Here is a 16,395-nt window from a genome sequence, read left to right as displayed (position 1 = left end):
GGGTGAGATATGGTTTACCAAGACGGGTACTTGGCTTGGCTGGCCACAGCACTGTAGTTTTGATAGCTCTTGAGGATTATTACCAGCTTCTGGTCTGGCTCGTGCTGCCCATATTCCCTCGTACATTATGATGCGCCAGCCTTCTACATAGTAGCCTCAACAACCAGATATAGCCGAACAAAAAGGGAAAAGTCAACCTTCGGAAGGTAGAAGCTTCTGCTGCTACAAAATACGCACCCTCATTTCCTATTAATTTAATAATGTAGACTTTTGGACATAATTAAAGTGAAGCTGAGCATTCCTGCAGCTGCAAAAATGGTTCGCCTATTTTTACATTCCCATCAGTAAAATAATGTCTTGAACTATGTTAAAAGTTGTAATTTCTAATAGTAAAAGCCTTACATTTATTACATCTTGTATATTAATTCGTATGTGCCTATTAGTTACCTAGGTCAACAATAAGAACAAGGGGTGCAGGCAAGCGCACTGTGCAGACCCTTCCGAAAGATGCGCATGAAAAATTAGCCCTTATAAGACTCAATTATGGACTTTGTTGCAAAAAGAAGGGCAGCCAAGCCCCGACATCTTTGATGGTCTAGTGGTTATGATTTCCGCTTGTCAACTGACAAAGCGCGGGAGACCGGGGTTCGATTCCCCGTCAGAGAGATCAAGTTTCTTTCTAGAGTTCATGTTTACTCTTAAGACTGTTTCATTTTTTGCCAATCTTTTTAATATAATAATATTAAATACTCGTTGCTAGCTATATAGGGTTTTATTTTTAAATCTTCCTGTTGTTTTTTTGTTTTTTTTATATTTTTAAATCAGGTATGTAAATGAAAATGTTCGTCCTATGGCGGCGGAACAAGTAGTAGACCCACAGCAACAAATGATAAGTTAGCTCCAAATAGAAACTAGCAACCTAAAACTCCAAAAGTACTAATATCTATCTACTTTTACATTCCTAACGGAAATGGGTAACTATATTAGCATTGCACTAGTTATCATTGGAGAGTCTAACTTTGACGCCACATAAATGTGAGCACTCGTTGGATTGGCAAATAGACTAGGAGCCTATCTCTATAATGCACTTTTCAGCGATGCTCGTTCAGAAAGAAGAACCGCGCCAGTGATCCTTCCGAATTAGTTCTATAAACTGCACAGCCAGAGTTAATCCGTACTCCATATTGTCCATTGTGTTGTTTGATATAAGAAACCAAGATTCTCGCGTACAGAGTAGTCACACTAATCTCCCCTTCCCCTTTGAATTTATCTATCTGGATTTTCCGGAGAGCAAGGTGCCTTTCCCTGCTTAGAATCACGAAAGAAAACTGTTTTCCAATTTCTGTTGTCTCCTGTCTCCCGTCTCCCGTCTCACTGCTGGGCCATATTTTGATGTTCCGATGATGACGGAGTATGGATTGGAGTACTGCATACTCGCACACGGCTGTTTTTATCAGAGGCCGGTATCGGAAGCGGTGGTGTCACCAATAGGTTGCCCTAGTCCGAAACGAGATCATGCCCGGCATCTAGGGCTAACTCACATATCTATCGAAATAAGCAAATTTTCAAATCAGATGGTCTTGTGATGTAGCGGTTATCATATTTGTCTTACACCCAGAAAATTAACATTTCTTTGTGGATCACAAAATGTCCCAGGTTCGATCCCTGGCAGGACCATTCTTTTTGACTTTTGTTTCTCAGTATTGGATCTCATTTTGCTTGTTGCAGCAACCAATTAATTGGGGGTTTTTTTGGTTTGGGTTTGGGTGGCTGACAGTTTTAACGTAAGAAATCGCCAGCTGGTTCAAATACCTTGGCCTTTTACTCGTATCGAAAGGCTCTAAAACGTTTTAATCACAAATTACTAAGTTGTTTCCTTTCAAAGGCAGTTCTCCTGCGTAACTATTAAATGATCGATAAGGGTAATTAATGGCCCTAGGGGATCTTCTTGGAATTATTACTCGCTCAATTTGCTATGATAGGGAGCTAGGAAATAACTACAGGGTAAGCCCTCAACTAATTCCCTTCGCCGCCCGTCCGAATTACGTTCCAAAAATTGAATGCTTCAAGGCCGTTATTTTTTCGTAATAAAATACTGTGAATACATTCCCAGACTAAACAGACTCGGTTAAGCTCGTCATCCCGAGCGCTTGTTTGTATGTATGACCCCTCCGTCCCGCGTCGTGCCCCTCAACGAATATCCCACCACTATCGCAAACAAACACAAACACGGCCTGCGTACTATGCACGCTTGCTCATACTCACCTTACCTTTCAGCCCAGATTGCGCCAGCTACTCCATAAACAGAAGTAGAGGCCTCTCAATCGCCAACCACTAATTCCCACAGTCTTCCGCGCTCCCACTTGCGCGACACAGCGATATGGACTTCCACGGCTCCTCGCCGTTCCCGGAGGGTGTCATCTCCTTCCTGGACACGGATCTTTACAAGTTGACTATGCAATGCGCCGTCTTGAAATACTTCGCAGATGTCAATGTATCCTATGCATTCCACAACAGAACCCCAGACAAGAAGCTCTCTAGGACGGCATTCCGCTGGCTCCAAGCTCAGATCAGCAGTCAGTAACCTCGCCGATGCTTCTCCAGTTGCTCACATATATAGAACTTGGAAATATCGCCCTCTCAAATGACGAATACCGCTATCTGCAAACAACATGCACGTATCTTAACAAGCCTTATCTTGAATTCCTGAAGGAATTTCGCCTTAATCCCCGCGACCAGATCGAAGCCACATTTGCTCCCGACAACGACACTGGAGGCGACAACGATGTTGGGACATTCTGCCTCATGGTTAAAGGACGGTGGGTTGAGACTATTCTCTACGAAATCCCTCTTTTGGCATTGACAAGCGAGGCATATTTCCGGTTTATGGACAAGGATTGGACATACGACGGCCAAGAAGAAAAAGCCTACGGTAAGGGAATGCGCCTTCTGGAGGCCGGTTGCGTGTTTTCTGAATTCGGGACCCGGAGACGGCGAGACTACCATACCCAGGCATTGGTCATTCGTGGCCTAATGAAGGCGAATAAGGAAGCCGAAAAGACCGGCCTGCCCGGAAAGCTCTCAGGGACAAGTAACGTTCATCTAGCTATGAGATTTGGCATCCCACCTGTTGGGACCGTTGCCCATGAATGGTTCATGGGGGTGGCAGCTATCACTGGAGACTACAAGACAGCCACCACTACAGCATTAAACTATTGGGTTGACTGTTTTGGAGAAGGTGTGCTTGGAATTGCCCTCACTGATACTTTTGGTACTCCGGCCTTCCTGAAAGCTTTTGGTCAGCCTATGACACAAATGGCAGCTTCAGAACCTGGTGCCTTGGCTGATGGTGTTGGTACCGAGGAAATCCCTTCCAACACCCCGTTGGATGTCCAGGGAGGAAAGCCAAAATCCTTTGCAGACGTCTTCACTGGTGTTCGGCAGGATTCAGGCGACCCGGTGAATTTCGTGAAGATGATGCGAGAGTTTTATGATGAGGAGGGGATCACTGAGAAGAAAACTATCGTCTTCTCAGATTCTTTGAACATCGATCTCTGTCTTGAATACAAGAAGATCGCTGACGCAGCAGGCTTCAACACAACATTTGGCGTCGGAACTTTCTTCACCAATGATTTCGTGCAGCAAAGCACTGGGAAGAAGTCAATTCCTCTCAACATCGTTATCAAGTTAGACTCTGCTGCTGGAAGCCAAGCGATTAAAATTAGCGACAATATCGGAAAGAATACAGGTGATAAGCAAACGGTCGAGAAGGTCAAGAAGGAATTGGGATATGTTGAACGGGCCTGGGCGGCTGGTGACGAAGCACGGCGATGGGGCTCGGAAGACGAACCTCAGAAGTAATGGACGACCTTGGAGATGGGTTCGTCAGTCCATTGAATTGCATTGGTGAGGTGATTTGTGTGGGATCGCACCCATAGGCGTTGCCAGATAGATACCTTTGATGTTTTAGATCCCTCGAGTCTCAGTCTACTGCGAAGCGGCAAACGCGCCTTAGACGAGGAATTAAATTTATTGCGGCATTAAGTATTTCCACATTCGCATTTGAGGGTATTTGGCGGACCACTTAGAAGTTTCACGAGCCTTACTAATAATACTCAAGTTTCCACCACTACCCGGATCCGGATACAACAATGTACAACTTCAGGAGTCTGGAGTCTGGGCCTTTCAGACCGTGGCACATGAAGTCAACAACCTCTGGATGCCTCCGAAGTCTACGTTGCCTTTAGCAGACCCCCGGTACCGTTGCCATTCGCCTGCGGCCTGCATCCTCTATTGCGAGGTAGAGCAGCTGGACCTGCTGACAATGAAGCCAAGGAGTTGAGGCGTACTCACAAACACGTCAGTGCCAATGTCACTAAGTTTTGGGCGGTTCGACATCCCACTGCCCGTATCTGGGTCAGATGTCATGCATGGGGTTCGCGGGCGGATGCAGACTGGTTCTTCCCCGACGCGTAACCTGTACTGTACACCAGACAACCGTTCCCATCAGCTGGGACCGCCCCAATAGTCAAAGTTCAAAATTGACTATCGGCCCGTGGTCATTGGCTTTGGAATTGGCAAACTGCACATCCGATCGGCTTTTGGGCCGAGCCGACCCGGTTGGCGGTCCAAGCTGGTGCCAGATGATGGATGATACTCTGCATACCACCAGCAACGATGTCTTCTTCTGTCCTTCGGACCAACAGCTATCCATGGCTCTTCTTGCTCTACCTACCCTTTGAGACAATGCTGGGTTCGTCATGGGGCGCTTTCCTTAAACATCATTAGCGTGGGGGCGTATCACGCCCTACAAGGCTACAACCGCCCTTTGCACACTATTTATCGCCCTTCCGCCAGTTGACATAGCCCTGATACAACGCAACACCACAACTTTGATTCGGGGAAATCATTCTTCAAACTTCAGGATACACAGCGATAGGACGAATGTTATTTAATGCTGTACAACAAAACTAAGGTAATGGGGAGATCCCGGACCTATAGGGGCACTTCCATGTTCCAGCAAAGTCATATGGACTGGCTGAACAGAATATTAGAACGCTCCATAGGTATCTAGAGTTCACCGCCCTTTGTATTATTGCTGTGAAGAAGGTTTGTACTTGTTTCCCTCGTCATCGCCCTGTTCCTAAGCGGTTGCCCTGTTATATGCCCCCATGCTCTAGTGAGTATAAGCGCAATTCCGAGGGCGCATTAGCCCAACTTCCTCCCTCTACTGCGTTTGATATGTTAGGCATATTTTGAATTCTTTGAAACGCCCAAAGCCTTAGACATTAAGGCTCTAGTCACAACCAAAATACAATACTGCTATATTAGAGCAGTATATTATGCTATTTTGTCGCCCAGAACCGCCCATAAGCACCACGCGTCAGCACTGCGAACGATTTATTCAAAAGAAAGTTTCTGCCACTATTTCCTACACAAGATAGCTTTACCTTGCACAGTTGCACCCAACACGGCAATCATCAAGCTCTTTTCTCTCTCACCCTGAGTCTTTATGTTGTTGTGCTTGTTATTGCTCCTGCTACAATTTCACTACCCGAAAAGCGGCTAGAGCTCCCGTATTCACCCAAGAGGTTCTCAAATCTTCAAATCCAACCAGGCAACTGCCAACACAGGCCCTTCAGGGTATTATCCCAAAGGGTTCAAACCTTCAGGAGCTTGCTCGCGCACTTGTTATTTTGAAATCTATGATCTGCCTGCACCAATATTTATCCCACACGCACTAAAGCAACACCATTTCCACAGCATTTCTCAAAGCATAGCAGGGCCATTTAACCACTTTCACCCTCTTCATTATACACTCCTGTCCCTGCGATTGCAACTATCAACATAAATGACCATGGCAAATACCAACCCCCCAAAATCCTCCAACGGCTCGAAGGCGGCCCACAACGGCTCGGCCGACTCCTCATCCCCACAAACTTCTAGCCACACAAATCATGGTCAAACCGAGAATTCGACCTCGGGCATCTCGTCCAGCTCATCGAACCCACCCAGTATGGAGAGATTTCTCCAAGAAGACAGAGACCATCGCTCCCATGCGGTTGCTGCGTACAGCCCGCATCAGGAGGATGCTCACAAGCGTCACAAAGGGAAACTAGAGGATGTTGTGAAGATGAAGTACTGATCATCATTTTGAATAAGCTTTTGGTATAATGCAGGGGACTCTAAGAAGCGACTGGATTGTCAGTTCTCAACAACATTGGTGGATACAAGATTAACTAATTGTATAATCGAACGTCCGAAATGCAATTTGGAGGTGGACGAGCACTGAACTGGGAATATAATGGGGGGAAAAGAGGTCGCAACTCTGCTCCGGATAGAAATAAGGGTCGCTCATAGGAAGAGATTTATAATGCCACCCCTATCAGAGAAACTGCAGCGTCTCAGTGATCAAAACGGAACAGCAGCCCAAGCGGGGGGTATGGAAATGTGGCGAAAGCCGGTAGTATCACCTACATAGGCCTCATGGCCTAGATCTGACGTATGAATAAATCAATTAATCAATCAATTAATCACCGGTTACACTTCTAATCTATCAGGGTTTGAAATAACAAAGCGCTTCCAGTCCACATTCTTACACTTGCATTTTTCAGTTGCCGCTTGTTATCATGTGCGCTTCAACTCTAAAATTTGATTCCTATCTCATTCCCAAGAATCATATAGTTCCGGCGCTCTTCCTTGAGTCTTATGATTGTCGCCAAGACTTGCTACAGCTTAGTTTTCAAGGCGTACAAATGTGAACTACCACCGATTTACCTAAAACAGTGGGATTGGCTCTCGATGTTGCGAGTTCTATTAATCTCGCTAGAGCAAGAATCTCAAGAAGTGGCATTTTATAATGCAATCGTGGAGGAGCCGAGAAGTCTTCTTTCGAAGCTAGACCACAGGAGTGGGCAAGACGAGTTTCGGCGACAGTATTAGAAAATGTCCCATGCGGTTATGGCTGCTCACGGGTCATCATTAACCTAATTATCCCTAGGTATAAGGTATCTAGCTAAGGTAGGTAGGTATCTCTGCGTAAAAACTCTTTAGAAGCTCCAACTACATTCTCTCCCTCTATATCTCTATAGTATCGAGGAGTAGGAAGAAGCCTCTATAAAATAAGGAGGTAGTAAGTATAAAACAAACAACAAGACCTATAGTAGTTAGGAAGTAATAGGATAGTATGTATTTTACTTCCTATGATAGCCCTGGAGTTATGTCACTGAGGGGAACTGACAAAATACACTGCGTCTTCCCCTAACAAGTGATTGGTGGGACTTTGAAATAAGTAAGAGCGTTTGGAAATATCAACTAGTTGATGTACCCGCAGTGTCAAATATCTTACAAGTTATTTGCAAAAAAGTCGTTGAAATACCATTTGCTAGAGGTTTTGGAATTTTGTATTGTAATTGTACATTGTCGTAGATATGTAGACGGGGAAAGTGGAGATATTATCAGCGCCTGTAATGCTACCTAGTGGTTCCGTTCCGACGCCGCTCAAATCACAACTCTTGGCGTGTTTTATAAACACTCGCCATCCTTGTCGTATATGACATTCTATGCACGCCCGTTATCTAACAATTCAATTCTTAAGCTCGAGGAACTTCGCCCACGAGGGGTTCATCATCTAATTCTGCATTTTCGCCAGGAATGACCTGCAACTTATACCGCCCTAATTCTTCCTTCGTCACCCGACGTGGGCTTAATACCATAGGGTCATCCCCCTTCGAACTCTTTGGAAAGGCGATAACGTCCCTCACGGAATTTGTACCACACATAACGGCGATTAAACGATCGAAGCCGATGGCAAAACCTGCATGGGGCGGACAGCCTGCACTAAGGGCTTTGAGAAGGTGAGAGAAATCTTCTATCCGCTCTTGACTCATCTACAAATATGTCAGTATAAATAGGGGTCGAATGGCGCGGGGAAGAATGATGAACCTTCAAAACATCTCTCATAATAAATTTCTGTACCTCAGCACTATGAATACGTCGACTTCCACCGCCTAATTCTACACCATTGACAACAAGATCATAGTGATCAGCTTTGGCCTTGAGAGGCTCCGTCAGCAGAAGGTCGACATCAGCGGCAGTCTTCGGTGCCGTGAACGGATGATGCGTTGCAGAGAATCCAGCAGCCCCACCCTGGCCTGGGTCAACGCCATCCTCTAGCGTAAACATCGGGAAATCGGTGACCCAGAGGTAATGGTGTTTCGAGTTAGGCTCAATAAGCCCTTCTGCTAGTGCTGCATTATAGATTGCAAGGCGAAGTTTACCTAGGGTGGTAGAGCCACCGGAATGGGGCAAATTTTGACGAGCCTGTAAAATGATCAAGTCTCCATCATCAACGGTAGTGGAAACATTACGGGCGTCTTGATCTTCGAAAGGTTGGGCAGGCGAATTTGAGTATACCTCCTTGAGCTGCTCGGCGGCTTCGAAGCCGAAGATTTGTAAACCTTCAAGTGGCTTACCAGAATTAAACACGCAGATGCCTGGCGCACCGTCGGTATTATTCCCAAAATGCTCTCCATCTGGTCCAGAAAAGAAGTTGCGAATGAATTTCTGGACGGTGTCGGGGCTAGCATTCAGTCGGATTTTCCATGCTTCAATAATGGGATCTTGGAGATCCGTGGTCATGCTCCGAAGCTGTGCTGGTACGATGTGATCCACCCGATGTATCTGAAATAATTAGCACTTGAACTGATGAAGAGTGTTAAATGCAGGGACATACTAAGCCTGGTATTCGGAGATCTGGCTTGTCAGAGCCGTGGTAAGACATAGCAGTATCGTATGTCATTCGATAAAAAGGAGTATTAGGTAGTGGGAGGAGAGCTGTACGCGGCTTGGTAAATTTGTTGTACAGCGATTTTATCAACTTCTCAACTCTCTGCATAACGCCCTCCCCGTCTACCCATGCCATCTCAAGATCTATCTAAACACCACTTAATTATTTGAAGTAAATAGAATAAAAGGTAAGTTACCTGCGTAAATTCAGGTTGTCTATCAGCGCGAAGGTCCTCATCACGAAAACAGCGAGCGAACTGGACATATTTGTTGATGCCGCTAGCCATCAACATTTGTTTGTATTGCTGAGGACTCTGGGGTAAAGCATATGCACAACCGGCTTTTCTCGTTGGAACGAGGAACTCCCGAGCTCCCTCAGGAGTAGATTTGAAGAGTATTGGGGTTTCTATCTCGTGGAAGTCTCTCAACTCTTCCCGGGCATATGCTGCGACTTGAGACCTGAAGAAAAGTGTATCACGAAGCTTGGAGTCAAACCGAATTTGTAAATGTCTGCTTGATGGGGGGTAGACATGGTCTGGCCCGTAAGGGATATTCTTCTCAAACGAATTCAGACATGTAATATTTTCCGCCGAAATTTCGACCTGATTTAAAAAGATGGAGCCCTCTTCAGCCACTTCTGTATATGCCAACTTGGCCTTGGAAGGCTTCTTAGGTGCGTATTTTGATTTGAGAACCCCAGTGACGCTGATGGCACTGTTCAATCGAATAGAATCTAACATCTTGGTGGTCTCGAGATCTCTCAACAGAATTTGAACTTGCTCGGGGCCGGCACCTCTGGTCAATTGAGCAAAAGTTAGAGCATCGGACAGTCGTACGATCTTTTTAAGAAACCCAACGGCCGTAACTTTCGTGTCCATAAGATCTAATGGTACCTGGTTTTCGAATGGAAAAGTAGGAGTTGGGACATTGACTAAATACATAAGTCAGAACAGAATGCAAAACACACGTAGATACACACATGAACTCCGATATTCTTTCCAGCAATCGCCATCAGAGATGCTTCTTGACCCGCCCCCTTCTACCTCCACTGCAAACCTGACGCCGGTATTGTGGATGCATCGTCGGGGTATGCGAGACGCTGGATGCAAGATCGCTTTCCGCCATGAGGAAGCTTGGAAGCCTGTCCGGTTATTAAGCCACAGCACAATCCTGCCAGCGCATGGAAGGGAAGTCATTGCCCATTATCTTATTAATAGTTGATGGCTACCGATGTTGGAAGCTTCACATGTTCTACTCTCCAAACCAGACGTTTCCCTTGAGCTGTCCCGATTTGGCCTAGCATCGTCGGTAAAATGTCGGAACCGAAAGTATATAGTAAATTCTTTTCGCGTTCGGGTTCCTCTTTTTCTCTCTATCCTTCCAAGTTTTAAACAAGTAAGCCCCCAACTCAAACCAGCGAGTCCCGTATGGTTGGTGGTACATTTGCTAATATATATTTACAGATGATGAAAAGCCAGCGTGTTTAGTATGACTGCAATCCCTCCTCCTCGAGCTCTCAGACTCTCCCTCACGGGCTTAAGCGGTCTGATTGTGAGAGGAGATGGGGAGAGTGAAATAAGCGTTCGACACACCCACCTTGTTTAACATCGGACGCGATAAAGGCATCTCTGATCCTTGAAGCTTGGAAGGCTCCGTCGGTGGACGAGCAGATGCAACGAGCTGGCCTGATCAGTGGGCAGATACTCGGCAGATTGGCTGTTCCATCCTGGAGGCAATATAGATAGTCCATAGATAGTCGATGGGTGCTTTCGGGACTTGAACATTTAATGCGGTACGGAAACTACACGTGTTTTGATGTCGAGACATTTGGCTGTCTTGCAAGTTGGGAACAGCGGGAGTTGCAGGGGCGGACTTTTTTATAGCATTATTGATTATTGGGGTATGTTCCGGCCTTAGTTATTGTATCATGATATCTATCTCTAGTTGATGGCACGATGTGCAATGATATATTATATGGAGTGATTCTGAGATTGCTGTGGCTGCCTTCACCAATCATCCTGGGGCTAGTGATGACGCTTCACCACCTGAGCACGATCGCAAGCACCGTTGGTAAACACGAGGTCAACGTTATATCTTGAAGATACCGATGTTTACATAAATATAGATATAGATACGTGAATGCGAAATATTTATAAGTACTGACCATATTATTCACGAATAGTGGTCGTGGTGGTAGTGGTACAGCACAGTAGCGGAAGTGCCAGGGTGGTCGGGGAACTTATAGTGAATAGCCTGGATTGGATCGTCATTTCGACTGATCGCGGCCAGCTTCTTCAGCCTTCGCCAACAGCATGTTGCCGAAGACGAAACCTCCGAGATAAACACCGCATCCACATATGCTCATAGGGCTCCGAATATATTTTAAGGTCTGGATCGGATCGGACAGGCTGTAGCCGTAAGATTACTCTCCCTGACGCGTGGGTCCGTCGACACATTTGAGGGATTCTTGTCAGCCCTTCACCCTTTGTCTGGTTGTCGCAAGCCAGCTGTCGACACAGCAGCTGGAGATGACGAGTTCTTTCGAAAAGTCTGTGAAGGGGGCGACCAAGATCAAGGTATGGTTATGCATCCATTTTTGTTTATGTATTCTGCTGCTGTTGTAATGCTTTGCTGATAGTTACCGTCATAGGCCGCCCCGCCAAAGTCGAAGTACGAAGCCCTTTCCCTCTACATGCCCAACAGAAGTGGCCGGCGCTGATCCTGTTACTACATAGATACATTGAGCATATATTAATCGCCACACATTCCGGAGAAGCGGGAGTGGGAGAGGTATTCCGAGCACTGCAAAACCGATTGCGCGACTCGACATGGACCGTGGTATTCAAGAGTTTGGTTACAGTACATTTGATGATTAGAGAAGGATCGCCAGATGTGACACTGGCATATTTGTCAAGGCATAGAAATATGCTTGCCATAAGCAGCTTTTCTGATGGTAGGCATATTCGGAGCTGGCAGTTATAAAACGCTCCAAATAACTTAGCCTTCACAGGCAACTTTATTGAGACTGTGCTAACAGAGCATGGTAAAGTCCAAACCCAAGGCCGGAATATCCGCCATTATACCAATTACCTCGCCGAACGGGCCAGAGCATACAAGGATACGAAATGCGACTACGTCCGTGGTGCCGAGAGACGGTTGGAAAAGATGAGCGTTGAAAAGGGTCTACTGCGAGAGACTGAGATTGTGCAGCAGCAGATTAGATCGTTACTGAAATGCGATGTAAGTTTAGGTTGTCTATTCCGTCATATTTCGCTGAGAAGATATAGGTTCTGGATAACGAACCCGAGAACGAAATCACCATCACGGTATTCCGGATGCTTGTGTTGGATCTTCTAGCAATGTTTCACGTCATGAACCAGGCCATGATCAATATATTAGGTGAGACGTGTTCTATTATAATATACCACTGCCCCTAACGATTCTATAGGGCATTTCTTCGAAATGTCAAAGTCTGACGCAGAGCGTGCAATGGAAATCTACAAAAATTTCACAAAACAGACGGATTTTGTAGTTCAATATCTTAGTACAGCCCGGCAGTACGAGCATCAGACACGTGTCGAGGTACCCAAGTTAAAACACGCGCCTGTTAATCTCGGAAAGCAATTGGAGGATTATCTTATGGACCCCGATTTCGAGGTTAACAGGAGACAATATCTGGCAGAGCAGGAGTCAAAGAAAGCCCGGGGGACAACGAACGGAGCTAGCAAACCCTTTGGGACCGCCGCAAAGAATGAGGCAGAATCTAGGGCTGTAGCAGGTCGTGCCTTAACAGAGGCAATAGAGAAACCAACACCCAAGCCTCAGCCTGCAAAAGGACCTGATCCTGACCTGATCGACTTCTTTGATTCGATAGAGCAGAATCAACAACCCATGGGCCAGCCTAATCCCCAATCAGGACCATTTAATCAGTTCAACAACGGACCACCATTTCAGATGCAGCCCCCGTCGCAGTTTTCGCCGAATAACTTTCCCCAGCAACAAACAGGCTTCCAGAATCCTAACCAGACTGCCCAACAACATTTCCATACCGGGTTTGGACCTCAACAACTACAGCAATCACAACAGCCACAGCCACAACAGGTTCAGCCAAATTTCACTGGTGCTGGCTTTGGAGGCTATACTCCTCAACCGCCATTCCAACCTGGAGGCCTTTCTTCCATACCGCAAGAGTCACCTGCATCGTTTCCGCAGCAGGCACAACAGCAAGCGCAGGCACAGCAACTCGCCCCTATGCAAACAGGAGCTCCTCAGACAACCAACCCTTTCCGGCAGTCTATGATGGTCTCGAACCCCACAGGTATGCCTGGGCCTTCTTTTGGGGGCACCCCTCCCATGGCATCACCAATTGGCCGCCAATCAACAAATCCATTTGCAAAATCAGCCTCTCCTTCATCCACGAAACCATTTTCGCCACCATCTAACCAATTCCAAGAACAACAAAGTGCAACTTCACTTCAGCCTATGGCCACGGGCACAAACCCTTTTGCCCGAAACCTTAGTACGACTCCCGCCCAACGTCCCCAAACGAGCGGAGGATTGATGCCACAGCCCACTGGGAGCACAAACCCATTCCGTCAAAGTCAGTTTATTAACACTGCGACTGGAAGTGGCTGGCAACAGAACCAGCAGCCTATAGGTGGTGGTTTGGATAACCTGGAGACGGTCCCAATCTTCCCTAGACCGGCACAGCAGCAAGCATGGCAACAATAAAGTGACTTGTGGTCCACTGATCGATGTGTTTTCTTTTATACAGCTCGAGGGGCTCTTATAGCGTGGCGTTACGAGGAAGGTTTTCTAGAAAACTTTCAGGAAGGGAGACGGGGTTGAACTAGCATTGAAAGTGGTAATGTGGTATTGCAGTGCCTTGTCTTAAGTGTTTAAGATGAGAAATGGGCATTGATATTACTCAATGAAAGCTTGACTGCGTATGACTGCCTCCATAATACAAATAACGCCTGTAACACCACCGCACCGTAAAACTCCTTATGTGACCTCGCTATGCTGTAACTAGACAGTGGGAATAACTTTACTGTAGTACGATCCAAATTTGGTCGCCTCAGAATACGTCATCAAGCTCCATCTTATGCCCGAGCTTGATTCTGCCCCCAGAAGCTTCGGCAGCAGCAGCAGTTGCGACTGCAGGCGAAGTCACAGGTGGACCTCGGTTCACAACCTCTTCTTCAATAAACACACCGAGGCCGGAGAATGCTTCGAACATAGTTCGAGCATAATATTCTTTCAGGCTATACCCTCCAGCCATATGCCGAGCGTCATTTTTCGCGCCCGCAAGCCACTCGTTGTCATAATGATCCTGAAGAGCATACCGTGAAGGAGCGAGGTCGATGCCGCCAAAAGGATCGTATGGCTTCTCCAGTACAGGCGCAATTTTCTTTTTCAAGCCCCTGATTGTGAGATTCGGGTCTCTTGCGCTTCCATTGCTCTCTGTGGCCGTGTCCGCCATCTTTCTCCTTGCAGAAGATTTCTTGAGTATGACTTTCTGAGCTTGCTGGGAAATGATATTCGGGTCCTCGTCCGTATTTGCCATTCGTTCAAGGACGTCTCTCCGACTCTTTTCGACATCTAGTTTGGCCTCCTGCTCTTCCCTCAGGGTCTCCAGCCTTCTCCGTTTTGCTGCTTCTTTTTCCTCATCCTCCCTTCTCCGCTCCTGATCTGCCTCCTCCAAACCTGCCTTCCTATTCTCTTCGATGTCTCGTAGATTCATGGTTCGGTATGCACGCAACTTCTGCTCCGCCTCTGCCTTTTCTTTCTGTGTCCCTTCAACCAAATCGAAAACGAGACTCTCCACCTCCTCAAGATAATTATTCCAATCTAATAACGTCTCGAACTCATCCTGCCGCCTGTTGAAGACCTCGCCGACCCGTTTCCTGATATCCACTTCCCTCTCAACCTTCAGATCGCCGAAAAAAGCTTTGTGGAACCCCTTCTTGCGGAGAGTCTTCCCACAGTGAGGGACCGGGCATGATGTAGGGCCGGAAGTGAAAATTCGGTCCACGCAAGTCGAGCACATCTTGTGGTAGCATTCTGGATTGATGAGGAACTGGAGGGATGGATTGAGGTACCGGTTGGATTTACAGACGGGGCAGATATCATCCAGAGGGTTATCCCCTGAGGATTTGGACCCCCGGCGCATCATCGTTGCGGGTGTAAAGGGAGAGACAATCGGTCGGCTGGTGGAGGGGCATGAGTGACTTCGACGAGGTTAAGGGGACCGGCAAGGCTGTTGTCGAGAGGCTACGCCACTACCAAGTAGGGATCGGCCTTTATATATAATTTGCCCATTTAGTGATTATACTATAATAACGTGCGATTTGGGCTATTATAATGTAATTGTACCACGTGATAAAACTAGCCGCATTAGGACTAACGTATACTATATTAGGCTTAGCTTTTATTAGGTAATACYAAAATCTCCTAGGCCCATTGCTTTTCTCCAGAACAACAACYTTTTACYACTCCAACTACYYATACYACTTCAATCCAATGGCCTTTAGAATCAATCCACGGGAGAATCAGGAGGCTTTAATAGTCTTTCGGCGAATTAAGGTCCCTGGTCAACACGATCGGGCTGTCTGTTCTTACTGTGGGATGAATAAGGCCTGGAATACTACCCAATTCTGTCAGCTATATATGGTTATTTGCGACTAATACCAGAATCACCTTCAGGAGACAGGCAAGCAGACTCCTAGCTTCTACGCTAGGGCTAAATTGGATAGGGAGACGAGGAATAGAGCTGCTACAGTGTTTATTGCCTCCCTGTTCAATAGTCCACGTAAGTAAAACTGTGAACAGCTATTTGCCAAGGTAGTATATACATCAACAATTGCTTTTTCGACGTTCCAGACTCCTGAATAGATAGAGTTCTTTAAAGCTCTTGACTTTAAAGTTCCTAATCCTAAAAAGCTAGCTAATGAGCTCTTGAATCACTACTACGACCAGGTTAAGGAGGAAGTTCAGGAGGTAATTGATAAGTCTTTTTATATTGGAATAGTATCTGATAGGTCTTCCAACGTTTCAAGGGCTCGCGTCGAAAACATTATAGTTATAGCTAAGGGACAAGCTTACTATTGGAAAACTAGTGAGATTGGAGGTGTTACAGCATCAGCCCAATAGTCACTCCACTACATCTACAATATCGTCAAGGAATTAACTAAGGACCAGGTAGAGAAGTAGTCATCCTTTGCTACGGATACTTGCGATACTCAGCGCTCACTTTGGGCCTGTATCCACTCTACCCCAAGGCTGGAACACGTCTACTCAGTCTTTTGTGATTCTCACGGCTTACAGTTTATTATCAAGGATCTCTTTGATCCAAACAAAGACAGCAATAAAGAGGTTATCCTTTCAGCTCTCCGTGATTTTTTCAAGCTTTTTACTAAAGTTATAGCTTTCTTTGCTAACTCAGAGAAGTAATTAGCTTTGTATAACTCTGTTACGAACGCCAACCTTATGGCCTGAGGCTCGGGTAATGTGYTGCATTACCACAGAGAACCATGAAGGCATGTGACGAGGTCACGTGACGGCAGAAAATCATGTGACGAGGTCACGTGATGGTAAATAGATCGGGAA

General features: G+C 46.3%; 5 protein-coding genes across 5 annotated transcripts; 3 read left to right on the top strand and 2 right to left on the bottom strand.

Annotated features, from left to right (window-relative positions):
• Positions 1–2,380: 2,380 nt before the first annotated feature.
• On the top strand, positions 2,381–3,861 carry BP5553_07940 (Nicotinate PRTase C-terminal; the record flags this gene model as incomplete). Its single annotated transcript, XM_032016563.1, has 2 exons — positions 2,381–2,576; positions 2,621–3,861. 2 exons carry the CDS (start codon positions 2,381–2,383, stop codon positions 3,859–3,861), a joined length of 1,437 nt encoding a protein of 478 aa, XP_031866854.1.
• Positions 3,862–5,857: 1,996 nt separating this feature from the next.
• BP5553_07939 (uncharacterized protein) lies at positions 5,858–6,145 on the top strand (the record flags this gene model as incomplete). Its single annotated transcript, XM_032016562.1, has 1 exon — positions 5,858–6,145. One exon carries the CDS (start codon positions 5,858–5,860, stop codon positions 6,143–6,145), a length of 288 nt encoding a protein of 95 aa, XP_031866853.1.
• A 1,447-nt stretch (positions 6,146–7,592) lies between these two features.
• Positions 7,593–9,912, bottom strand: BP5553_07938 (Class II aaRS and biotin synthetase; the record flags this gene model as incomplete). Its single annotated transcript, XM_032016561.1, has 5 exons — positions 7,593–7,889; positions 7,978–8,682; positions 8,735–8,935; positions 8,985–9,718; positions 9,831–9,912. The coding sequence occupies 5 exons, from the start codon at positions 9,910–9,912 to the stop codon at positions 7,593–7,595; spliced, it is 2,019 nt and encodes a 672-aa protein (XP_031866852.1).
• A 1,403-nt stretch (positions 9,913–11,315) lies between these two features.
• BP5553_07937 (GAT-like protein) lies at positions 11,316–13,518 on the top strand (the record flags this gene model as incomplete). Its single annotated transcript, XM_032016560.1, has 6 exons — positions 11,316–11,363; positions 11,438–11,457; positions 11,523–11,740; positions 11,798–12,027; positions 12,075–12,186; positions 12,236–13,518. The coding sequence occupies 6 exons, from the start codon at positions 11,316–11,318 to the stop codon at positions 13,516–13,518; spliced, it is 1,911 nt and encodes a 636-aa protein (XP_031866851.1).
• A 346-nt stretch (positions 13,519–13,864) lies between these two features.
• Positions 13,865–14,836, bottom strand: BP5553_07936 (RNA polymerase II transcription factor-like protein B subunit 3; the record flags this gene model as incomplete). The annotated part of the gene is made up of 1 exon (XM_032016559.1): positions 13,865–14,836. The coding sequence occupies one exon, from the start codon at positions 14,834–14,836 to the stop codon at positions 13,865–13,867; it is 972 nt and encodes a 323-aa protein (XP_031866850.1).
• Between the last annotated feature and the right edge of the window lie 1,559 nt (positions 14,837–16,395).

The sequence above is a fragment of the Venustampulla echinocandica genome, assembly GCF_003357145.1.
Source record: "Venustampulla echinocandica strain BP 5553 chromosome Unknown scaffold_7, whole genome shotgun sequence".
Lineage (NCBI taxonomy): Eukaryota > Fungi > Ascomycota > Leotiomycetes > Helotiales > Pleuroascaceae > Venustampulla > Venustampulla echinocandica.
This window is presented reverse-complemented; position numbering and strand designations above follow the sequence as displayed.